Raw genomic sequence first — 26,504 nt, 5'->3', positions numbered from 1 at the left:
TTAGTTGACTTTTGTGCAGGGTAAGAAATGGGGATAATCTCATTCTTATACATGTACCAGTTTTCTCAGCACCATTTGTTAAACAGACTCTCTTTTCACCAAAATATGTTTTTGGCACCTTTGTCAAGGATTAGATATCTGTGTATCTGTGTGGATTTATCTGTGTCTTCTATTCTGTTCCATTGGTCTATATATCTGTTTTGTGCCAGTCCCATGCAGTTTTTATTTTTTTAACTGTAGCCCTGAAGTATAATTTGAAATCAGGTATTTTGATGCCTTCTGCATTTTTTTTTGGCTTAGAATTGCTTTAGCTATTCTAGGTCTTTAATACTTCCAAATGACTTTTATCCATTTTGTTTTACAATGCAATATTGAAGCTTTAGAAAAAAATAATAAGCTGTTTACTGATAACATCTACTAGTTGATGGAAATAAACACTTTGTTACTATATTTTCATTTTATGGATTATACTATTTGGTTTATGAATATTGAAGTTTTTTAAAAATAAAAGTGTATCATGTCAAAATTTCCCTTTAATATAATAAGGCAATGGTCTAAGTCTGCATTTGATTAGTTTCGTATAAGTCTGATTGATTTATCTGGGTCCTTGCCATAGAAATGAAGTTTTACCTTAATGTTCAGTCTTGAAAGTAAAATAATTGTAAATATTTTTTCACCTTCTACTATTATAGTTAAATCAGAAAGGCTATCTGCTCTGCTGTAATATCAAGGGAAATATAATGACTTGTCTTTGAAATTACTAGAATTTCATTAAGGTCAAGACTTACATAACTCCAGTCTTATAAATTTATATGCTTTCTAAGTGAAACGGGTATGGAGCTCTTATTTGACCAATACTATGACAAAATATCAGGTGGAGAGAAAGCACTTCATAAAACTGATTTGCTAACCTATATTTGCTTCCAAAGGGATTTCGTGCTTGATGGAAAGCTTTAGCTAGGGAGTATATCCTGACTATGAATAGACTTCGTCAGTTTGGAAACAATTCTCTTTGATTGAAATGACACCTTGTGAAGAACACACATGGCACTCTCAGAGGAAGGGAACTGTGGACTAGGATGCCAGAGCAGTCAGTCAAGTCTGGCAATTAACCTGGTGACAGATGCCACAGCTGCTCTACATTAAAGCCTATAATAGATACTTTTTGTAACATTATCTTTTTTTTTTTTTTTTTGGCACTGGGGATTAAACGCAGGGACTAGGCTTCATCCCTGTCCCTTTTTATTTTGAGACAGGGTCTCACTTAATTTCTTAGGCCCTCTCTAAATTGTCCTTAAACTTGCAATTCTCCTGTCTCAGCCTCCTGAGTTGCTAGGATTATAGGCGTTGTAGCATCATTCTCACCTTCTCTACTAGTTTTCTAGGTCTGCTGTATCAAAGGACCACAGTCTAGGTGACTAAAACATTAGAATAGTATTTCACAATTCTATTGGCTAGAAGTTCATCATCATCAAAGTATTGGCAATGTTGTTTTCTGTTGAAGGCTCTTGAAGAATGTTTCATGTCTCTTTCTTAGCTTCTGGTGGTGGCTTAGTGCTTTTTGGTTTGTAGATGCCTCACTTATCTTAACTAATTATGTCTGGAAAGACCCTGTTTCCAAATAGGTTCACATTCTGAGATTATATAGGTAGAGAAGAAGTTGAGGGGGAAACCATCTAATTGATCACACGTTCTAAGTCATTTACCCATAGAAACATCAGCAAAACTCATGAGAACATAAAGCTAATAAGGCACAGGGTTCATGTTCTATTCCAGGTATTAGGCAAGTCATTCTAACTGGTTCTAGGCTGACAACGATATGGTACTAAGGTCTGAACTCTTTTCTTCTCCAAATCTCATGTTGAAATTCAACTGCTAGTATCGAGGTGGGATCTTTGAGAGGTGATTAGACCATGAGGGCTTCATTCTTATGGGTGGTGTAAATGCTATTGACAAAGGTGGATTTGGACCTCCCTTTGCCTCTTTGCTCTTCTGTCTTGTGAAGATACAGAGTTCTTTTCTTTTTGCCCTTCTGCCGTGTAATAACACAGCCAAGAAGGCCCTGGCCAGATGCCAGTACTCTGATATTGGACTTTTCAGCCTCCAGGGCTGTGAACCAATAATTTTCTAACCATCATAAATTACCCAGTCTGTGGTATTCTGCTGTAGCAGCAGAAAATGGACAAATACCTTCAACTTTTTTCCCAGTCTGTCCAAAAGGGAGCTGGCAAGAACTTGGATGGAATAGTACAATTCTGCCCCTAAAGGATATGTCTTAGTCTGCTTAGGCTGCTGTGACAAAATATCATACACTGGGGAGCTTATAAATAGACATTTGTTTCTCATAGTTCTGGAGGCTGTGAAGTCTAAGATCAAGGAACTGGCAGATATGATATCTGGTGAGGTTCTGTTTCCTAGTTCATAGTTGGTGACTTCTTGCTGTGTCCTTACATGGGGAGAGGAAATAACTAGCTTTTTTCACATCTCTTATAGAAATACTAATGCAAGTCATAAGGGATCTGAACTAATGACTAATTCATGTCTTAAACACCTCATCTTTTTTTTTTTTTTTGTAGTTGTAGATGGACAGAATGCCTTTATTTTACTTGTTTATTTCTATGTGGTGCTGAGAATCGAACCCAGTGCCTCACGCATGCTAGGCAAGTGCTCTACCACTGAGCTACAGCCCCAGCCCCAACACCTCATCTTTTTAATATCATCACCCTGGGAGTTAGAATTTCAACATAGGACAGGGGGAAGGAACACAAACATTCACAATGTCAAAGGCTAAAAAAAAGAAGTCCAACTACAGTTGACTAGTAAGGTGTTGTATCTTGTTAGGGTGTACATAGCAAGGTGACTGATGGTAAAGACGATTGGACACAATGGATGTTATAAATGATACTACATTGGCTTTTTGAGAAATTGATGATAAAATGCCTTCTCTGGGGCTAAGGATATAGCTCAGTGGTAGTCTTTGTCTAGTAGAACTTGCCTCTGGGGTTCAATCCACAGCACAACACACACACACACACACACACACACACACACGGAAAAAGCTTCTCTGGCAATTATTCTATCATGGATGACACAAGTTCTTTTGTTTTTATTTTATTATTTCATGATTTATTTACAGTGTTGGATAACACAAATTCTGACACTGTCTGCTTTTCATTTTGCTAGGGAACTTGGTGAACCATCAACTCATTGTTATTGGCTTGTACAAGTGTACTGAAGATCAAAATGATTAACAACAGTTTGAGTTTGCACATAACTTCCTTTCTGGAACCTTTATTTTTGGCAGGTATGTAGGAGGGTTGGGGAAAACACATGATATAAACAGATTTTGGCAAAGGACCAACAATCCCAATCATAAATTTTTAGGCATTTAGGTAATTTTTGAAATGAACATTTAGAAACATTTTACCTTAGCTAATTTTTTTAAAAAATATTTTTTTGTAGTTGTTGATGGATGACATGCCTTTATTTTATTTGCTTATTTTTGTAGGTGTGCTAAAGATCAAACCCAGTGCCTCACACATGCTAGTCAAGCACTCTGCCACTGAGCCCCAGCCCCAGCCCTTAACTAACATTTAGATGTGTGCATGTTGCTCCTTATGGGAGATCTTATTTAATTTTTGTTTATGTTCCATATATTTCAGTAAAACTTCAAGTAACTTACAAAATTAATACAAAATATTAATAATTACTGGTTAGGAAGTGAGACAAAAGCCATTCATTCACATATTGGGTGTGTTTGGCTGCTGCTACTCTTTATTAGGAAAACTTGCAAACTATAAAACCTTGAGGCTGTATCCTGCCTGATCTAGCAATTCCACTTTTAGGAATTTATTTTGGGGAAATAATCAAGATTGAGGACAAACTTTTAGCTATATTCACTGTTTAGCTGTGTTGCAAAATATTTTTATAATAGCACAAAATTAAAAACAATTTAACATGTGCCACGGAAAAATTGATTAAATAAATGACAGTCTGTCCATTTTGTCAGATATCATGCAGTTGTTAAAAATGTTGATGTAGAAGCTAGGTGCAGTGATGCATGCCTGTAATCCAAGTTTCTCAGGAGGCTAAGGCAGAAGGATCACAAGTTGGAGGCTGGCTTGGGCAATTTAGAGGAATCTTGTCTTAAAATTTAAAAAATAATAATAATAAAATTAAAAGGGCTGAGGATGTAGCTCAGTGATAGAGTGCCCTTGGGTTTAAGTCCCTGTAACTCACACACACACACACACACACACACACATACACGCACACACACACTCTCTCATTGTAGAATAGTATCTAATTCTAATTCTATAGAATGTGTACAAAGTATGTTGAAAACAGAAAAGATTATATATAGAATAAGATCCTATTTTTTGTAGTTACTAAATATAAAATTATATTATTTTGGTTTTGTTAACAAACAACATTCATTTGCATTTTCCAGTATGGTTTCCTAATAAATAAACCACTTTAAAAATTGAGTGTGTTTGCATTGGGAAATGCCAAACTATTAAGAACTAAATGTGTTGGTGAAAGGATAGATTATTTCTTTTCTTTTTTTTCTTATAAATATATAAGATATAAATCCATATATTTATATAAAATGAATATTTATATTTCAAAATTTTCTGCAGTGAATATACACTATCTGTAAAGAGAACAAGAAGTTGGTTTTTATTTAAGAACATAAGTACTACAGGAAAATGACATGGGACAATTAAAATGAAACTTGAGGTTAGTTCTTCAAATGCATGCAACTGGATTCTGTATAAACCACTGAATTTGCTCTAGGCTTTCAGAGTCAATGGAAAGAGGGAAATAGAATCAACAGAATCAATATCTATAGTATCTGTAACATCAGAACAATCTGTTAATCAATAGCTTAAGAGTAAATATAATGACAGATTTCATTTGGCTTTTACTTACATGTAAGCTAAAAACAAAATGTTGAAGGCTAGTGGAAAATTAAATACCATTTTTTCAGTCCGCTTTTATGGTGAAGGGTAGCCACAAAGTCTGGAAAAGCAGGTGATATTTTATTTCTTATAGGTTTATATTAAGTATATTACATATACTATGTTAATTAGGTGATATATCAATTTTGCAGATTGAACCTCCTTCATTACTTACTTCTCATAGGGTATATATTTATTCAGTAAAAATTAGAGGGAGAAATCTACTAAGGCAGCATATGGCAGCTGCTTTAGCTGGGATTGAGGAAAATGAAGTGATAATATTATCATGTTTGGGGCTGTGGCTATGGCTCAGTGGTAGAGTGCTTGCCTAGTAGGCATTAGGCACTGAGTTCGATCCTCAGCACCACACTGAAAAAATAAATAGAGATATTGAAAGAATGAACAAGGATTGTCGTCTGAGCAAATGCCCCTTTATTGAGGAACAGCTCTGCATATTTATAGAGCCAGGGGTGGTTTGACAGTTGGCATGGGGTGTTTTTTGATTGGAGGGTAAGGATCAGGTGAGCCAGCAGGACTAGTCTGATTGGTGGGTAGGATCAGGTGAGCCAGCAGGTCTCTGATTGGTGGGTAAGGATCATGTGAGCCAGCAGGGCTCTGATTGGTGGGTAAGGATAACGTGAGCCAGCAGGGCTCACCATTGGATGGCTCTTCTTGGGGGATGGGGAAGTTAGTCTTTGGAGCCCTGGTGACTGCTTTAGCTGGGATTGAGGAAAATGAAGTGATAATATATCACTGTTTGGGGCTGTGGCTGTGGCTCAGTGGTAGAGTGCTTGCCTAGTAGGTGTTAGGCACTGAGTTCGATCCTCAGCACCACATTAAAAAAAATAAATAGAGATATTGTGTCCATCTACAACTAAAAAATAAAAAATACATCATGTTTATTGTAATATGAACTGTGCATTGTTACAAGGGACAACACATTTTGTGTAATAACAACAAATCATTTTTATATTGGCCTGTGTTTCCAGATTTTATGGCCAGCCTACAAAGCTGATTATGTTGTTGTAGGTATATAACATTTTAGTTTTTCTCAGATCTAATAACATTCCTTAAATTTCATTTGGCCCGGATTTAGTAAAACTTCAAAGAAAATTTTTTTTTTCCTTCTACTTTTTTTGATTTTACTTTCTTTGAATCTAGAAGGATAAGACAGCTGCAGCTGCCTACTCTTTGGCATTTAAAATATGCAAAAATAGCCGGGTGCAGTGGTGCACACCTGTAATCCCAGTAACTCTGAGGCAGGAGAATTGCAAGTTCTAGGCCAGCCTGGGCAAGTTAGCAAGGCCCTGTCTCAAAATAAAAATAAAAGGATTGAGGATGTAGCTTGGTGGTAAAGCGCCTCTGGGTTAAATCCCTAGTAACAAAATATAAAATAAGTATTCATGTATCTACACAGTGAAAACATGATCTTTGCTGCATTCCCTTGTGGAAGTAAAAATAAAGATGGCTGCAGTTTAGTCAAGAGTGAGCAGAATTTTTCTGTGAACCTTGGAGATCATATTTGACAGGCTGCAGTTTGCCTTGCAGCCAGAAGTCCCTCAAAATTTTGCCTCCAGATAGAGAATGTTGTTTGTAAAGAATGTGCTTGTAAGACTACAGATTTTGACAGTTTCTAATCATGGGACTTCTTGCTGTTTTAAAACTGATGATGCCTTCCAGATAGCCTCCTAGCAACCAATCATGTATATAGCTTAATGTGTGAACAGACTCCAGCACCAATCTACCAAACTAAATCATTCAAAACAACTTGTGTCATCATCAGGACCAATAGAAAATTGTTCAGAACAAACTACTTCACCTTTTCCTACTGTTGCCCTGTTATCCCTTTAAAAATCTAGTCCTCATTACCCTTATTAGAACACTTACTTGGTTTCTAACTGAACCTGTTTCTTCTAATTTGCAAATCTATTTTGTACTTGAATAAAAACTGTCCTTACTTTTTGAAAAAATCTTTATTCTCTCGCTTCCTTTCTTTAGGTGTTTGAACCCAGGAGTACTTTACCATTGACCTACAACCCCAGTCCTTTTTGTTTTTTATTTTGAGACAGGGTCTGCTGAGTTGCTAAGGGTCTCACCAAATTGCTGAAGCTGGCCTATGACTTGCAGTCCTGCCTCAGCCTTCAGAGTTGCTGGATTACAGGTGTGTACCACCATGCTTGGCTTTGTTTATGATTTCTTGGTTTGTACCCTCTAGTACTCATTTTGTCAGTTTGCGCATGGTGGATTTCCAGGAATGCAGTTTTTGCAATCTTTAGGAAAGAGAAAGCTTTACGGAAAATTTCACTTCCTAAAGCTCTATTGCATGAAATTGAATTTCAGAGACAAGCAGAAAATGTTCATCCATCCAAATTCTGTAAACATTAATAAATTTTAACTTATATAATGACGAGTTTCTTATATTCAAGGTAAGGTTCTTGTGCTTCATCCAAATAGCTTAAGGGGAAAAAATGTGTAGGGATAAAGGAGATACTTAAAACAAGAAAGAAAGAAAAAAAAAAGAAGAAAAAATATTACTTAAACTTTATTAGTTTCAAGAAAAATAAAGGAATAATCCTAATGGCTGCACGCTCTTTGTAATCAGATATGATGCTTCTTATCTAGCACTACAACACATGGAACTTGTTCAACAGTATTTAGTGATTTTTTTGATGGATGGGAATATTGATTTACTGTGATGTTTTTCTTCTATTTTTCACATTAATAAATTAAAGCTGTGTTTATACAACAGTTTTAAAACAGATTAGCTTGTTAGATGTAAACCTCTTGGATAGACTGTATTAACAATCAAAAACAGTGAAAAAAAGTTTTACAATTGGTTTTCCTTTCAAGTATTGACTATACTGAGAAAATCAGTACTTTTATTGAGGGGTGGCTAAGAAACACCTTTGTCAAAAGGTAGCTGCACAAGGTGTAAATAGTTTGCCTGTCGAATAGTGCATTCCTCTCCTTTGAGGTGAAGAAAAATATTCTTCAAAAGTGTATCTAGGGGGCTGGGATATAGCTCAGTTGGTAGAGTGCTTGTCTCACATGCACAAGGCCCTGGGCCCTGGGTTCAATCTCCAGCACCGAAACAAAAACAAAAAACAGAAGTGCATCTAGGTGGGGCTAGGGTTGTAGCTCAGTAGTAGAGTGCTTGCCTCACATGTGTGAGGCACTGGGTTCAATTATCAGCACCACATATAAATAAATGAGTAAAATAAAGGTCCATCAACAACTAAAAAAAAAATATTTTTAAAAAAAGTGTATCTGGGGCTAGGGTATAGCTCAGTTGGTAGAGTGCTTCCCTCGCTCCAGCACACACACACACACACACACACACACACACACACACAAAGTGTATCCAAAGAGGGTAGTTTTAAATTGACAAATGGTGCATTTGACAAACGATAGCCAGGTGCAGGGGTGGGGGCTCCTGCTTGTAATCCTGGTGCCTCCTGAGGCTAAGGAGGAGGAGCACAAGTGCTAGGCCAACCTCAGCAATTTAGTGAGGCCCTAAGCAACTTAATGAGACTCTGTCTTAAAATAAAAAATAAAAAGGGCTTGAACTGTAGCTCAATGGTAAAGCCCTCTAGGTTCAATCCTCAGTATAAAAAAAGTGTATGCGAGAGGCAGAATGTCATGATTGACCTATTTTTTCACATCAGTTTCAGCCATGATATCAGAAATCCATCTGTTCCTTTCTAAGTTTACTAAGCGAATGTTTGATGTTTGCTTGCAGGACAAGCAAGATAAACAGAGTAGGAAGAAAAACAATCATCATTAAACAGTATTTGTACTCTACTGAAAATTTGCTTCAATTCAAAATAGGCATATGCATTTTAAGAAGGGAGCTGTGAAGAATGGAACAAATCAGCACGTATTCAGGTGGAAATGCAGCAGCCCTGGGCATCATTACTTTGTCAGGGGGATTCCTCACCTGTGTAGTTATGGAGATGGACCGTATGGTCCCTCCTCTATGTCAACAGTTATAGTTAGAATTCATTATCTTTTATTTAATAGGAATGCCTTTTTGTTTTTTGGTCCTAGAGATGGAATATCAGGCTTCTCACATTGTAGGCAAGCACTCTACCACTGACTTATATCCCCACCCCTTTCTATTTAAGAATTTTAAATTTTGAGGTGGAGTCTCTGCTAAATTGTCTGTGCTGGTCTTCAATTTGTGATCCTCCTGCCTCAATCTACTGAGTAGCTGGGAATACAGGTGTGTGTCATCATACCTTGTAAATGTCTTTTTTTTTTCATAAAATTTATCATGGTTAACAACTACATACTTCTTGATGAAATTAGTAGGCTAATGTTAGCCTTCCCCAACTCCTTAATGGCAATAGGGACTGTGTGCCCTTTTGTTCACCAATGTATCTACAAGGAGGGATTTTAGAGTAGATGCTCAACATGTATACAGTATATATACATGGCAAGGGACTGGGGAAATAGTTCAGTTGGTAGAGCACTGCCTTGCATGCGCAAGGCCCTGGGTTCGATCCCCAGCAACACATACACACACACACACACACACACACCCCATCAGAAAACACATGGAAAGGGCTAGGTTTGCAGCTCAGTGGTAGAGTGCTGCCTAGTACATGTGAGGCATTGGGTTTCATTCTCAGCACCACATATGAAATAAGTAAAAAGTAAAATAAAGGTATTGTGTCCATCTATAACTAAAAAAAAATTAAAAAGAAAATACATGGCAAGTCAGCAAGAAATGTATGGAAGATGGATCTATTGAAATGGAAAGAAAAATAAATCATGCCCTCTTCAAACCAGTTTAAATATATGCTATTAAAACCATTGTTGGTGCTGGGACCATTTAAAACCATTTTGGTAAAGGAAGCGGGACTTGCTTACTGAGAAAATTGCCCTATTACAATGGTTCAAGTAGAAAAGAAAACGAGCCAGGTCCAGTGGTGCATACTGTAATACAGCTAGTGAAGGCAGGAATTTAATTTAGTGAGACCCTGTCTCAAAAAAAAAAAAAGAAAAAAAAAAAGCCCGGGTGATTTTCAGCAGTAGGGTTCAATCCCCAATATCAAAAGCTGTGGTATTGTCACCATTCTATGTGAGTATGTTCCCAGGGTTCCAGCAGACTGTTAGGTAAGGAAGCTTACAGTACCTGAGTGTTATTTAGACATCACTCCTACCCCATACCCAGGGTCTAATCTTTGATAACCAGCCTTTTTTTGGGGGGATACTGGGGATTGAACCCAGGAAGGCTTAACCGCTGAGCCACATTCCCAGTGGATTTTATTTTTTTATTTTGAGACAGGTTCTTGCTAAGTTGTTTAGAGACTTGCTAAATTCTTGAGGCTGACCCAATTGTAATAGACTAATCTTTTGTGGAACTTCCACACATCTGGAGCATAAGTGAAGTCTATTGTTCTTGTCCCTGGGGTTTCTAAACATGGCCAATGTGAAATCAAATTTCAAAGGTTTGCATTCTTTTCTTTCTTAATAATTTTTAGTTGTAGATGGAATCAATAGCCTTATTTATTTATGTTTATGTGGTGCTGAGAATCGAACCCAGTGGCTCACACATGTGAGCTACCCCTCCCCACCAGCTGCATTATTTTCTGAGATGATTTTAGCGACCTGATAATTGAGATGCTACTTTTTAAAAAATCTTTCTTGTCTCAGGGGTATTTGACAGTTTGCCTTATTTCCTTGAGGATTCACTTGAAGCCAACATTGTCTCATCATCAGGATACACCACTCCTCAAAACTTTTTTCTGCTTGGTCAATCTATTAGGTTCTCAGACCAGGTGATTGCAAACCTGAGGTGATTTAAGAGTCCTTGGTCCTTGAATTTTCCTGGTTCAAATGCCAGGGTATAAAAATTCTTCCACTAGGAAAGTCATCCCTTTGGGTTAAAGCAGTAATTTCTCAGTGTTCTGCATTTCATTCTCAGTGTTCTGCATTTCACATTTAAGAAGGGCTGACACATGAAGTCACCTCTGAGAATGTTTTCTTCAAAAGATTATCTGTGGATCAGATAAGGGCCAGGGAGAGTCTGAAAGCACTTGTGACCTTGGGGAGGAGGAGGAAGCTCTGAGATACAGTGCCGGAGAAAGTGAAGAAGGGCAAACTTCCGTTACTGAGTTTTAGGACACAGGGTATCTTTCAAATGACGATTTATGCTCAGGGACTCTGCTTTTCATGCTCTTTCAAGCTCTCTTTTCTTCTGCAGCACAGCTCTCCTCTCCGATTTTCAACTCTCCAGAAGGGCGCTGGCAGCACTCTCCGCTGCAGCGGACCTCCTTCCCGCCTCTCTCACTGCGCAGCCCCAGATCCCACACGTTTTGGCTCTGCGCTTCCCGTGGTCCTCTGAAGACAAGTAAAACAGAATACTGCACTCACCCTCATTTATCACGCTCTAGCTTTTTTTCACCCTGCTCCCAAGGCTTTCGGTTATCTCTGCAAAAACAAGAACCAGAACCTGAACCTAAATGAACCAACCGGCTGTCAGTTCTTTCGCCTCCCTGCCAGTGAAAAACAGTCTTATTCCTGCTGAACGCTCTGTGTCTTGGAATCTGATCTCAGCTCACAAGCCCGCGGTGCTGTCCCTAGCTGGGTCGGCGGGTCCTGTCACCTCCGGCCGCCCGCGCCTCCTTCTCCGGCCTGGGCCTCTCCCCGCCTCCCGCCCGCGGCTCGCGTCGCCCCGCCCCAAGCCCGCGCTACCGCGACCATTATTGGTGTGCGTTCAGCCCAGAAGAACGTCCATTGGCCAGGTGCGAAGTCGTTCACCCAGCGCATTCCGCCGCCCGCAGGCTTGCGGGGAAACTTCCTTATTATTGTGACGCCGAAAACCGAGAAACCCCGAGCCCGGCCAGAGGGGCTGTGACAGTCGGAATCCCGAGCTGCGGTTCGGCAGCTGCCGAGGTGCGCGGGGCGGGGGCCGGGGTTCTAGGGAGGAGGGCATCGTAGAGCTGCAGCCGTGCGGCCGCCGCATCTCGCTCGGCTCGGCTGTCGGCGCGCGGATCCCAGAGGGGCGGCTGCCGCTCTTCCCGCGGCTCCGGCGGCGCGGGCGGCTGCAGGACACCTAGCGCGACGATTTGAGACCCGGGCGCGGGTGGCGGGCCGTGGCGGGCCTGGGCGGGCCGCCTCCCTGCAGTTCTCGGGGGGCTTGCACTCTTGCTAAAGAGCCCCGCTCCGGGAAAGGATAGAAAATCCTTAAAAATGGGAGCGCCCCCCCCCCCTCCCCGCCCCAATTCCGCTGCCCGCAGCCTGCGAGGAATTGCGACGCAGAAAGTCAAAAGGAGGCCCTTTTCCTTCCTCCTCCCCTGTCCCCATTTAAATTTTGGGCTCCAGTGACCTCCTTGCCGTGAGGGGCGCGGATGTTTCCTCGCTAAATGGGAGCCGGGGAGGCCTCGGCATTTCGGGGAACCTCGGCGGCCGCAAGGAGTTGGCTCTGAGGACCTGGGGCACCGCGTCCGCGGTGACAGCGCCGGTGGGGCCGCGGCGGCCGGCACCACCCACCTCGCAGTGGCTGAGTCTGGCTCGCCTGGCCCCGGTCCGCCTCTTGGGCGGAGCCGGGCTGGAGGGTGTGTGTGGACACGTGTGCGCGCTTGTGTGTGTGTGTGTGTGTGCCGACACGTAAGTGGGTGGACCGGTACTGGGGTGTTGGCAGTCGGGACGGTTGGGGGCCAGTGGGACTTTGAGTCATTCGGAGTGGGCCAACCAGGACAACTAGATGGAGAATAGCATGAGTAACCTGAAACAAATGAACCTTTTAGAGACAGTACCTCCTGCAACTGTGCATTGATGCTGTGTATGCAGTGTGGGCTCTGGAGAATAAGTATTCGAACTTTGCTGTTGCTGTCTCTGTTTCTGGCTGTTTTTTGATTATATTTTAGATTTTAAATCAGTCCCATTAGAAAGTATCTTAAATTCTTAACTAAGCTTTCCAGGATTTTGCTTGCATTCCTCACACATGGAATGCGTTGGGAAAGAATATTCAAGCACTCTTTTTTTTTTTTTTCTTTGTGTGTGTGTGTGTGTGTGTGTGCCTTCTGGCTCCACAAATAGGAAACTATTTCTAGAACCTTCATTTGATGACTTGATAACATCAAGTGAGCTGATTTTTAACTCTAGACTGGGAAGAAAGAAAAATAAAATCAGAATTAACAGATCTTTAAGTGCAACGACAAGAGACAGGGTATCATGTTTTAATAGATTACTGTGAAGTGTTCTCGGTTTTTTTTTTTTTGTATTTTCCTTTACCGTGAAGGAGGAGGGAGTGACATTATGAATCAGAAAAGCAAAGTAGATAAATTACATATTTCTTGATCAAAGTACGTGAATTACAATTTCCACAGCATTGACCCCTATCCAGGCTGGAAACCTTCTGTAGAAGGTATAATGCAGAAATCAATGTTAGAAACCTCTTTGGCAAAACTCCATTGGCTAAGACGGTCTACTTGCATCCAATTGTATTTGTTTTAGTGGGTAGTTGGGTTTTCTTCTTGAAAAAGAAGCAGGTATTCTAAAATGTTCCACATGCTGTGGTTAAAGCTTTTGGTTATAGCATTTCATTCTGAAGAACACATTTAAGTTGCTTAAGATTTGGATAGCCAATTAAAAACATTTCTAAATATAATGAAAGTAGCACCCCTAGTGGTGATACAAGATAGTTTTTGCCCTCAGTTTTTGAATTAAAAGTAATCTGCAAACTGAATGGTATTTTCTATGTAAGAAGGTAGAAATAAAGTTATGATGCCTGTATGGGAAAACCATGCAGGACTTTTTCTTTTGAGAGACTTGAGGTGCCTCTTAGTCTCTTCTTTTTTTGCATGATAGAGGGTGTGGTAATGAGGAGGAATGAAAGGGGAAAAGTATTCATTTTCCCCCATAGGGGCAAAATAATTACAATGTATGTGTTATACAGAAAAAGAAAACAGACAAAATTGAATTATTTTCCAGAAATTAACCTTCATAACCTAACCTAAATGGGTTAGGCTAATTAATAATGCTATTTTTACTACTCCCTATCAAATGGCAGGAATTTTATAAGGTGGTTTCTGTGGCTCAAGTTCACATTTATGTGATGTTAACTAATATCTTCAAGGTTGGTTTGAGGTTATCTGAACCAAATTACTGTCTTTTTTTTTTTTAGTGATTTATTTTTTTTTTTAATTTTTTATTGTTGGTTGTTCAAAACATTACATAGTTCTTGATATATCATATTTCACACTTTGATTCAAGTGGGTTATGAGCTCCAAATTACTGTCTTGAGACACAGTATTTGGGGAATATTCAAACTCAAATCATTGAAGATATCTTATTTCCAGAAGTTTACTCCTGCCTTTGTTGAGTTCTGTACAAACGTTAATTATTATTTCTTCAACTTGCAGCTCCCCAAGGTGAGGTTGAACAGATCGGCTTCTAGTTCTAATGCCAAGCGTGTGATCTGTGGTGAGTTAACTTAATTTCTTTGAACCTCAGTTTTTCTTATCTTACAAATGGAGATAGTATCAAACTCAGAACTGATAAAAAGGATTAAATAAGATAATGTACGTAAAGGACTCAGGCAGATATAGCTGCCTAGAGAATAACCTTAAAAAATCTTAATGCCTTTCTTCTTCTGTGAGACAGTGCAAACAACAAGGTAAACCCAGGAGCTGGGAGACCTGGTTTCTGGTCTCTTCTTCAACCACTTACCTCTAGAAAACCAGTTACTTGGCCCATGAAGGCATCAGCTGCCATTAAAATGAGGTTAGGAATCTCTTGCCTAGAGATTGGACCAAATGGACTGTTAAGGCCTCTTTAATAAGCTAATCTTTTTGATGATGTAACTTTGCTCCCTTTAACTTTTACTACATTTAGAATTAATACCTGTTAGTGGCAGGGACACATGTTTCTGTGTTAGTGAACTAGTTTTATTGTGTCACAGTTAACCTAGAGGAAGGTCTGATTAACTCTGTTGAGATTGGGTCATCTAGGTCCTAGTTGTCTATAAAAACATCAACAGTGATTTAGTTAGTATGAGCTTTCTGTTATGTACAACTTCCTCTTTAAAGTTTTATTTTCAAAATTAGAGACAGGGTATGGCTTGACTTCCTTTTATTTTACAGTATAGTGCCACGTTTAAGAGTATGGATTTTGAAGTCTAGTAGAAGAGATTTGAATTCTGCTTTTGATTTAGTAAGTTTCCATTTTGACTACTTATTTTATTTATTTATTTTTAAAATAGTTTTAGTTCTAGATGGACATAATACCCTTATTTATTTTTATGTGGTCCTGAGGATCGAACCCAGTGCATCACATATGGTAGGCAAGCACTCTGCCACTGAACCACAACCCCAGCCTTGGCTATTTATTACATGTTTTTGAGTAAGTGACTTAATCTTGCTAATCCTAGGTATTCCAAAGTAGTTATGTGAATTTTTACTCTTACCAGCAGTGTGTAGGAATTCTGGTTGTTTTCTATGTTTTGATTTGACAATGGGCAGATTAAATAATCTATATAAAGTTTTTAGCACAGATCCAGGCACATAGTAGTATTGCTGTCACAGTATATGTTATTTTTCTTTATTCAGAAATTATTTATTAAGCCCTTACTGTGTGCTAGACACTGGTCTAACCTCTAGGGATAGAGAAAGGAACAAAAGAGGCTCAGTTCTTCCTTTTGGAGCTTTCATGGATAGCTAGAATTCCATCTCAATTTTAGCATGCTGGTGATTTTTTTTTTTTTTTTTCTTTCTTTTTTTAGCTAAGGATCACACCTCGGGCCTTCCTGAGTGCTAGGCAAACACTTTGCTACTGAGCTACACTACCAGCCCATGCTGGTGATATTGGTCCACACCATTTAATGATAATTTCAGTTGTAAAAGGCATTCTATTTTTAGATCTGCTAAAATGTGGTGAGGGGTCAGTGCATTTCAGATGGAGGAAATACATTATTATTTTTTGTTACTGCATAGAGAGATTGTGGGAATTTGATTTTCTCAGATTGGCATTCAGTTCACTAGGTACCTGTCAAGCTTCTAGTGTCCTCCTGCAGTCTGAGAACAGGAGATATAGAGGTGAATAAACCCCACCCCCACAAGCTTCCCATCTGCAAGGAGAGGGTATTGATGGAGAAAATGCAAGAAGTAGTGTTACTGTTTCAGCAATACTTTTCATTTTTTTTATTTTGAAGTAGTTGTAATCATAAAATAATGTATATGAAATATGCCTTAAGGAAAAAAAAAAGACAGAAACAGAATATCAGCCTTGCTTTTGGAGCTCCTCTTTTTGTGCTCCTTCCAGATTGTTCCCTCCATCCCTGCTGCCTCCATGATCATTGCCTTGTATTTTGTCTTTATTTTTTTCCATAGTTTTGGCATCATTAATGTATTTTTTGCCAAATAATGTTTGTTATATTTATATTTAAGCTTTGTAAAATACTCTGAATTCTATGACTGTTTTTAAGATTTAAATATATTGATGCTTATAAATGGAGGGAATTTAATTTTTACTCATGTACAGTATTTTTTCTCTATATATACTGCAGTTTATCTGTTGTTGTTTTTTTATTGATGGTCATTTGGGTCTTTTAAATTTTTTCTATTTTAAATATGTTGAAATCAACATTCTCATATACATATATCTTGGTGCATATGTTCATGAGTTTTTCACTGCATGATATGGTAAGATAGCCACTTTCCTATGTGGCCACTTAACTTTAGAATTAAAAATAATTAAAATTAAGTATTATTAAAATTTTAGTTCTTCAGTTGTATTAGCCACATTTCAAGTGCTCAGTAGCCACATCTGGCTACTGACTACCATAGAGGACAATATATATATATATAATATATATAATATATGTATGTATGTATATATATATATATATGTGTGTGTGTGTGTGTATTTATATATAAAAATAAAATTACTCCCATGGGCTGGGGTTGTAGCTCAATTTTATACACACACACACACACACACACACATATGTACATATATACACACACACACATAAATAAATAAATAAATAAATAAATAACTTACCAGTTTTATTCATCTTTGTATCTCCACCTCTCGGAAGTGCAGGAGCTCCATAAGTTCTTAATAATTTGGATGGATTGGTTGTATGCCCACCAGTAAAATTACTATGCTATGTGGTATTCACATCTCCATCTTTACTAGATAATGTCTACTTGTTTTCCAAAGTTGTAATGACAGTTTGCACTCTTACCTGCTGTGCATAAGAGTTCTAGCTGTTTATATCCTTGAGTTGCTGTTGTCAGACTTTACCATTGTTGCTAGGCTATTTCAGTGTCTTTGAAGGCAGCCCATGGCTTACCCAGAATGCGAAGAGATCATTCTAGCTTCACAAAGTCCAGTGCTATGTAGTGAAGAAGGTACAACCTGTAAAGGGATGATCATGGGAGAGGCAGGATTGTTTGTGTTGGCTGAAAGGGTCAGAGGATCAAAGTCCAGCTAAGGTGAAGGAGAGGGAGGAAACAGCAGGGAGTGGATTCACATTGTGGAAAAATTCTGTTTGCCTTTTATATCACTTCTGCTGCTGGGAGTAAACAAAAAAATTAAAAAAAATTTTTAGTTACAGATGGAAACAATGCCTTTATTTTGTATATTTATTTATATGTGATGCTGAGGACTGAACTTAGTACTTCACACGTGCTAGGCAAGCACACCACCACTGAGCCACAACATCAGCCCTTGGGAGTGAAATTTGTGACGATAAAGCATGTTGTTAGAATGAATCTTTTTTGTCACTGGAGTTAATTCTGCATTGGCATTTTGGCTTCAGATTTATTTAAAGTTTAGATTTGGGGAGTACCTATAAAGTACTGAAGACTTGGACATTGTCTTTTCCTGCAGTTGAAAAAAAATCCCCTCCACACCTACCACCATTGAGGTATTTGCTTTTAAGCTTATTTGAAAGGAAGCTTATTTCTATTTTAAAAGAGATTAGAAGTCCTGCCTGAATGTTATTTAGGTTTCAGTGCCTTTCAAACAAAGGAATAAGAAAATGCTAGACTGTCATGTGCATATACTGATTATAAGAAAATGTTTAGGAGTTGAAGGTTCTCTTGTAATATTCAACTTAGTAGGACTGGTAAAAAACTAGAACTACCTCCCTGTTTTTGCCCTCTTCAGAATTAAAAAGAAAATACATGCAAAAAACTTTCTCCTAGCAACCTCAAATCCCCTTCATGAAAATTATGGCAGATGGTGGAAAAGCTGTGGTGCAGATTTGGCGGAACATAGTTAATGCTAATTACTGTGAGGGAGAAAGGAGTCATATCCTCACCTTCTTTTGGGAACTGTCCTATCTGCTGAGATCTCAAAGCAGAGCACTAGGAGAACAAGAGTAATAGTGATTACAACAGCTGACATTTATTGGTCACTTACTACTACATATCAAGCACCGTACAAAGCACTTTTAAAAAGTATGCATTTTCACGTTATTTCTCACCCCATTCCCTGTCATGCTTTTCTTCATTTTAGAGAAAGGGAACAGGCTTGCCCCAGGTTTTCAAGCTAGCATGTTAATTTGGGGCTTGAGCTTTAGTCCTTTTGGCCATTAAAAGTATCTTGAATCTTTTGTCAAGAATAGATGAGGATGGGCTGGGGATAGAACTCAGTTGGTAGAGTGTTTGCCTCCAATGCACATGGCCCTGGGTTCAATCCCCAGCACCCTCAAAAAATAGATGAGGAAAAGGATGAGAGAAATACCAAGTGTGATGTAAAGGGAAAGTCATCCTTCAAAAGTCATCTTTCATTTTGTTTTGTAATGGGAGAATAAGAGGCAGGAAATGAGGGCTGGGACTGAGGTGGTTTGGAACAGCTGTGAGGAGTTTAGTCCTACTAGAGTATAGTCCTAAGAAGTCTGGGGCAGATTTCATAATTGTGTATTTTGAAAGAAAATAAAAGACTCTAGGAGCAAGGGAGAGAATAGTGAGTATGGGAAAGTAGGTAAGAGAGACCAGGAGATCAAGAATGCCCAGTGATATAGATCCTTGTTGAACTTAAATCTTTAAATTTATGGACACCAGCAGCTACCAGATTTGTTTTGATTACAAGTGAAGGAAAGTCAATTTTTTGCAAACTTAAGCAACAAAGGTGGTTTATTTGACTCTTTCTCTCTCTCTCTCTCTCTACACACACACACACATACACACACACACACACACGATTCTTATTTGCAGTTGTTATGTTCCATAAAGTTATTATGAACACCACCTAGTGATACATGGCCATTGCTTCTTGACAGATACAGGGGTAAATTGCTGCAAACCTCTGGTCACAACATTTTTGTCAGCAATTAAAACATTACCTTGCTTTCTATGTGCCTTAGTCTAGGCACCTTATTCAGTATATGTTATTTACAAAATTGTATATTTCTTTTATAAAAAACGATTTGAGAAAGGTTTAACTTCTTCCTGACCCTGTATAAGTGACAATAAATCTTTTTTAGCCTTTAGTTCATATCAGTGGTGTTTGCTGTGCTTTTTTTTTTTGTTTTTTATTGGCTCTGATCTCATGAGTTCACAGATATAGCAGCTTTTCCATTTTTTCTTTAGCTTTTCTGTAATTTCATCATGCCCTGTAGATGTTACTTTGGCACTTTCCTGAATGTCCTCATGTACATGTGGGCAGATTTCCCCTTCCTTTTTTGGATGTACCCATTACTTATTCATTAGCATTGAGCTCACAGCCAATGCTATAATTCATGCATGAAGGAAATTTATCTAACACACATTTTCTCTTTAAGGCATATCAGCCTTCTTGCACCTAGGAACATTAGAGAGCACTGTACTTGGGGTCCATTTTTTTAATTTAAAAATCATCAAAACAAAAACACAGAAATAATTTAAAAAATGCAGCACTATTTAAATAGTCTACAAAAATATTTGTTTTATACTGTGAGAGTTGGAACAAGAGGGCAAGATTGCCTTGTTCACCTTTAGCCAGGAATGGGTGTGTAGGGTGATTCAAATTTTTAGCTTCTCTGTGCATGTCTGCGAATGACTGAAAAAGCTAAATATTGGTTTTGGGGTTACAAATAAATTTCATTGAATATGCAAATTCACGAGTATGGAATCCATCAATAATGAAAATCAGTTAGACTTACAGTAAATAAAGATGATGGTGCCTGGTACCAGGCAGGAGGAGGATTGAAGTTTGAATCATAAAGGAATTCTCTCTTATCTGAATGTCTGTGAATGGTAGCATGATAGTCTCCATGCGATGAGGAAGGTACTGTTAGTAGGCTACCACTAGTAGCCTCAGTTATCCTTCAGAGGCAAAAGGTAGTCTCCTGCTAGAGCTTCATAGAATGTAATATGGGGAGGATTCTAGTCCAGCTGGGAGTGTGAAGCTATTCCTGCACCAATTGCTATGACTTAGCGGTGGCATTCTTTTATTGGTTTGACATGGCCCATGGCTGTGTCCTAAAAATGGCAATCTCTGGTTGGTTGGACATGGGTTGTGTGCTAAGGCATAGGAGTGGCTTTTCTGATTGGCTTGGTCAGGGTTATGCCCCTCCCTGTTCAACAGTGGAGTGTTTGACACTAAAGAGAGACTTGAGAGATATGAACAACAACAAAAAAAAACTAGTAGATAATATATATATGATGAATTTTTAAAAAACTAACTTTGATTGTTTAGAAAGAGGAACCATATTAAGATGCAGCTTTCTTTTAAATGCATTTCAGTTTAGTCATAGGGTACAAAGTTTCAGTTAGACAGGAAGAATGTTTTTGAGAGTACTGTACAGCACCGTGACTAATTAATACAAGTATTGTGTACAGTCAGCTCTTTTTATCTGTGTGTTCTACATTTACAAATTAAACCCATAGTGAATAGAAAAGACTTAGAAAAGAATTGTGTCTGAACTGAACATGTACAGACTTTTTCCTTCTTGTAATAATTCCCTAAATAAAACAAGTAATTTATGTAGCATTTACATTGTATTAGGCATAAGTAATCTAGAGATGATTTAAAGTATATTGGCAGATTGCTTTGGTTATATACAAATATTATATAATTTTTTTATAAGAGACTTGAGGATCTGCGGATTTTGGTATCCTGGAGGTATAGTACTGGAACCAATCCCTCACAGATACTAAAGGATAACTTTATTTCAAAATTGCTGAGAAATTAAAATTCTAATGTTCTTACCACAAAAATGGTAAGTATATGAGATGATGGATGTGTTAAGTAGCTTGATTAACCATTCCACAACATATATATGCATATATACACATATGTATATGTATATGTGTATATATATTCAAATATCACATTGATTATACCCACTAAATATATACAATTACTTTTTAATCAAAAGCTCAGAAAATGCATTTTAGTCAGGGCCTTTTACAGTCTGTATATCTCTACTTTTATTGGTTGCTGCCATTTTTGTTCAGTATAAATATGCCACTGTGGACATTATTTGTAGGTCTTTGTGTACACATACAGTCAGGGCTTCTTGGTACCATAGTTTTAGACATATTGTTTATACTTGGTTTAATCTTATAGCTGCCTAATCTCATATCTATAAATTCTGATGAATTTCACTCATAGAGGGCAAATTTATTTTCAAGTTTTAGGACATTCTGGATTGTATACTGACTACAGCTTGGTCATTCCACAAATATTTGTGTTGGGGTATTGTAGGTGATATATAAATCTACTGGGTGACAGTGTAGCCCTGTGCATAAATGTGGACATTTATTTGCATCAGGCTTAGATTTACAGGCTCCTTCCAGCCAAGTGACCTAGCGCATGCTTCTTAATCTCTCTGAGCCTTGCTTTTTCTGAAAATGATGCTAAAAATAGTACTAATGGGTGCAGGGTTTTTGTGAAGATGAAGTGAGATAATGATATGAATTGCTGATTAGCACAGTGATTGATGTAAAGTATTCTGTGATGTTGCTTATATAATTATTGGTAGGAGAGATAAGACAAACTCATGAAACATTAAGAACGAAGAAAGAAATTAGTGTGGATAACAGCAGTTGAGCAAGTGGGGAAAATTAAATTGTGAATAGATTATGTGATCTTATCTTTACACTACCACCCTGACAGTTTTATATTTTAACTTTCTTCCCTTCTCTTTAATTTTTTCAATTCACCCAAAGAAAAATGTTTAAGCTTAATACTTTTTTAATCTAGAGTCTAGACAAGAACTTAAAATGTTGGGAAGAAACAGAATTTTCTGGTTAAGACACAAATTGAGATTCAGCTTTTATACTTTTATACTTGTGCCTTTTCCTGTCTTTTCTGTAAACCTCAAGAGTTTAAGAGTAAGTTAGATTGTTGTAATACAGTTATGAAATTAGGTTGTACATACAAATTAATGTCATCAAGTTAAGGACAAAGTACTATATTTGTTGTTAAGAAGGGTGGAAAGAATTAACTTGATTTGCATTTTAATTAATTTGTATACATTTGGGAATAGTTGTATGTTGGGAGAAGGAGTTTTCCATTTTAAAAGCTGAGTTTGTATAAGAAAAATCAGTTAGGGTTCTCCCTTTGTGTCTTTAAATTCATAAAAATTAGAGAAAATTCTCTCCTGTAGATTGGATGATTAATGCAGTTTGGCATGTACCCCCTGGGTCCTGTAGTTCAAAGTAAGACTTCACCTTTCCTTTAGAATCCATCCTCTTTCATTGGCAAAGAATTAGCTAAGACACCCTGGAAGTTGCAGACTTGCCTTGAAATGATGGTGCTTTGACCTGTAGAACCTAAAACTGTGATTCCCAATGTGGGGCAAATAGCAGTTTGAAGAAGTCTAGTTTAAAAAAATGATATTTAATATCATAGTTAAAATTTATATTTGGAAACAAATATAATTGGAATCCTTAAGACCAGTTCTCTGCACTGTTTCATTTTACCCAAATGAAGTGATTCGAGCCCAGGACCTTGCTGATTAGAGGTTTAGTGTACCCCCAGATTGCTAAGAATTCCTGAGGGGAAGAATTATCCTATCACGACTCACCCAAAGCTCTTGCTTTTCATGCAATCATCAGTGTTTATGAGGGACTCTAGGGGCTTTTCCTCAAGATTCTTTTGATTTTACCCAGGCTGGTAAAATACAGTTATTTCAGGGTATTGTTTCTTCACAACAGAAAATTTGGGATTCTAGAAAGTAATTATAGGGCAAACAACAACTTCATACTATGTTAGCTATCACTGTTCTCAAAATTCATTTGTTCTTCCCTGTGTTAGAGAATCTATAGCTTACTGATCATGTTCCAAATTTGTAGCCATATTACAGGTTTCAATCACTTCCTCTTAATTTGGTATCTGAAAAAGGATCTTCTATTATTTTATGACATACTTAAGATTTTCCCCTTTCTTTACAACAAGAGGGGCCTGTTAGGTGTTTTCTGGAACAAAGAATAACCTACTTGAGATTTCCAACTTTAGCAATAGAAAAAAGAACTTTGAAGTTATAGTACTTAAAAAGAAATTCTAATAAAAGCATTAGACAAAGTTTTCCCTCTTCTTAAGTCTTTGTGAGCAGAAGGAGGCAATAGAAAATTGATATTCTTCCACTTATTCATAGTAAACTCTTGGGATCCCTTGTCCTCTCTGTTCTAGGAGAATGCTTTTATCAAGCATTTTGTTCCTCTTATTTTTGTAATGATAATTCCAGTAATTAAATTCAATAATGCTTTGGCTGGTATGGAGTCACAAAGGGCAGGGTATATATAGCAAGATAAAGGAGATTTAAAAAAAATTTAAACCTCTTTAATGAGGTAATTTGTATATTATAAAATTTGCCAATTTAAAGTGTAAAATTCAGTCTTTTAAAAATGTATTCACCAAGATGTATAAGGCATCCTCACAATCTGGATTTAGAACATTCCATCACCTACCAAAAGAAACAGGAACTTTTTCTTTCCCCTTTCTCTCATCAGCCCTAGGCAGCCACTAATCTGCTTTCTGTCTTTATATAGACTTGTCTTTTTTGGATATTTCGTGTAAATGTAATCACATGATATGTGGTCTTTTGTGGTTTCTTTCATTTGGCATAATATTTTCTGGCTTATCTGTGTTCTGGCCAAATATTCGATTGAATGTATATACCACATTTTGTTAATTCTTTCATCACTTGTTGGACATTTGACTTTTTTTCACCTTTTGATATTATGAATAATGGTGCCATGAATATTTGTATACAAGTTTTTTTTGTGGATGTATTTTTGGGGTTCTTTTGGGTATATACTTAGAGGCGAAATTGTTGGATCATATGGTAACTCCATGTTTTAACCTTTTGAGTCCTGTTTTTGAAAGCAGGTGCCACTCTATATTCCTATCAGCAGTATAGGAGGGCTCCAATCTCTCTACATCTTCATTAGCACTACTCATCATTCCAGTGGGTGTGAACTGATTGATATGAGATTTTATTTTATTTTTCTGTATGAACAGGAAGCATACATTTTAAAGGTCATGAAACTTTAAGCTAGTGTCTGAGTAGTAGATCAGTCAAAATTGACTACCTGCTTAAGAGAAGAAATCTGTGTTATACTGTGGTTTATAATGAAGGAGATTAAAATCTGGTGGCAAGTTAAGTTATAAAGGTATAAAGAGAGCTGCTAGTTAAGGCAGTGTAGTAGCCCTGTCAGAAGGATGAAGTTTGATGGTCACCAGAATGGACACAGTCTTTTGGGCAGGAAGTGAAGCTTGACTCAGATGTGACTGATGGTAAGAGGGACAAGGAGATAACATTGTTTCCCATTTCTCATTTTCCTTTCAAGTGGTGCAATACTACTAACCAAGGAAATAACAGGATTATGTAAAGAAGGTAATTGGTTTAAATATATTTTTAAAATATTAAGCAGAAAATTTAAATAAAAGGTTCATTGGAAAATTGTATAAAGTGGTGTCACGATAGTAATTTAAAAACTGTTGCTACCTTAATGGTTTGCAAAGAGCGTTTCAGCCAGTCTCTGGTACTGAGCATCCTCAACAGTGACCTGCAAACTACATTCTGTGTTCATGCATTCATTTAAACAAGCAAAATTTGCTTAATATGTTTTATTTTGAGATGCAAGATATCTGAAGTCTGTCACAGGAGGAGGTTTTTTTTTAATGGTTATGTTTATTACCTAAATTAATTTTCTCTGACCTGTTTTCTTTTAATCTTAAATTTTTTTTTTTTTAAACAAATCTTCTAGGCTACATGATTCCCTAAGGATAAGAACAATGTTATGCTGGGGATATTGGTCTCTGGGCCAACCAGGTATCGGCACCAACCTGCAAGGAATTGTAGCTGAGCCCCAGGTGTGTGGATTCATATCAGACAGAAGTGTCAAGGAAGTGGCCTGTGGAGGAAACCACTCAGTGTTCTTGCTGGAGGATGGAGAGGTGTACACATGTGGCTTGAACACCAAGGGGCAGCTCGGCCATGAGAGGGAAGGAAACAAGCCAGGTGAGTGCACCTTGTTTGCCTTGATTATGGGGAATGGAAAGGGAAAGCAGGAGGCTGGCTGCAGCTTTCCTCACCAGGCGTTTATTTTTCAGGAAGTCTCTTGCTGTTTTGAGCAATGCAGGATTCCCTGCGATTTACAACTGTTGTGTCTAATTCAAGCCTTCTGATGGAAAAACAGACTTTTTCTTTTTCATCTTGTTACATAACATGTGATATCAGTTACCAGGGAAGGGGAGGTGACTAATGGGTTGATTTCTCACCACCCCCCTCCACCAGTAATTAAAAGCTGAGACATTATGAAGGTTTTGTGGACAGGTAATCTCCAATCAATATCTGAAGTTTTTCTCCTGAATTTTGTAAAGCATTTGGTGCTAAGTTCTGTGCTGGGTCTTGTGAGTAGAAAGATGAGTGAGATACAGTGATTAGGTGGCTCCAGTGATCCCCCGTGGCAAGTGCTGTCATGGAAGTCTGAATGCAGTGAGGTGAAGAACTTGCTGGGGCGGAGGGAGATTCATTCTGCCTTCAGGGGATGGGTGGGAAGTATGAGTAGGACTCTGTGTGTGTGCAAGAGGGAGGCAGGGAGGAGAAGGAGGGAGAGAGGGAGTAAGAGGGATAAGGGGAGGGGGGAGAGAGAATGTTCAGGAACATCAATTTATTGCACTGAGTATACCCAGTAGTGTGACTACAGAAGTGCAGTACTGGGTCAGAGTGTGCTGAGACTGGTGTTAGAGGGTAACTGGAGAAAAGAAGCTAGAAAGCTAGGGAGCTAACTAATTTCCTCAATTTTTAGTGCTTTCCATTTTTTTTTTTTTTTTGTGACAGGTGCTATGCTTATTTAAGTCTATTGGTTTGAATTTTTTTTCCTCTTTATTTTTAAAGAATCTAAGTTTGACTTTCAGTATATGTAAAGCATGGATTTATGAGATACTTTTAGTAGTGATGATATTTGAATGAGTCTTCTTTTGGTAAGAAGTAATAGGTAGGGTCTTAAATCTGACCACGTATTTGCCACATTAGCATGCTTTGTTACCTGCTGCTTTGTTACCTGCTATCCTTTTCATGCAACACTGATCCAATCTAGACACTGAGGCTTCATTAAAGAACAGCATGGCTGTTTTTACCACACAGTGTTA

The 26,504-nt window shown here is 38.0% G+C and overlaps 1 protein-coding gene and 1 non-coding gene across 3 annotated transcripts in view; both read left to right on the top strand.

The window, feature by feature from the left end:
• Positions 1 to 11,745: 11,745 nt before the first annotated feature.
• The window catches only part of Herc3 (HECT and RLD domain containing E3 ubiquitin protein ligase 3), a 136,173-nt gene continuing 121,414 nt past the window's right edge, over positions 11,746 to 26,504 (top strand). Inside the window, exons 1-3 of one of the 2 annotated variants that reach the window (XM_071614548.1) lie at positions 11,746 to 11,861; positions 14,333 to 14,393; positions 25,118 to 25,371. In XM_071614548.1, coding sequence (XP_071470649.1) covers positions 25,146 to 25,371 — 226 coding nt within the window. In that variant the 5' untranslated portion in view covers positions 11,746 to 11,861; positions 14,333 to 14,393; positions 25,118 to 25,145. The remainder of the gene's footprint in view (positions 11,862 to 14,332; positions 14,394 to 25,117; positions 25,372 to 26,504) is intronic. The other variant, XM_027926600.2, reaches the window with a different exon arrangement.
• Positions 18,557 to 18,629, top strand: Trnaw-cca (transfer RNA tryptophan (anticodon CCA)). The gene has a single exon. It is a non-coding gene; the product is annotated as a tRNA-Trp (tRNA).

The sequence above is a fragment of the Marmota flaviventris genome, chromosome 7, assembly GCF_047511675.1.
Source record: "Marmota flaviventris isolate mMarFla1 chromosome 7, mMarFla1.hap1, whole genome shotgun sequence".
Taxonomy (NCBI): Eukaryota; Metazoa; Chordata; class Mammalia; order Rodentia; family Sciuridae; genus Marmota; species Marmota flaviventris.
The sequence above is the reverse complement of the archived record's forward strand: the minus strand, read 5'-3'. Positions and strand labels throughout refer to the sequence as shown.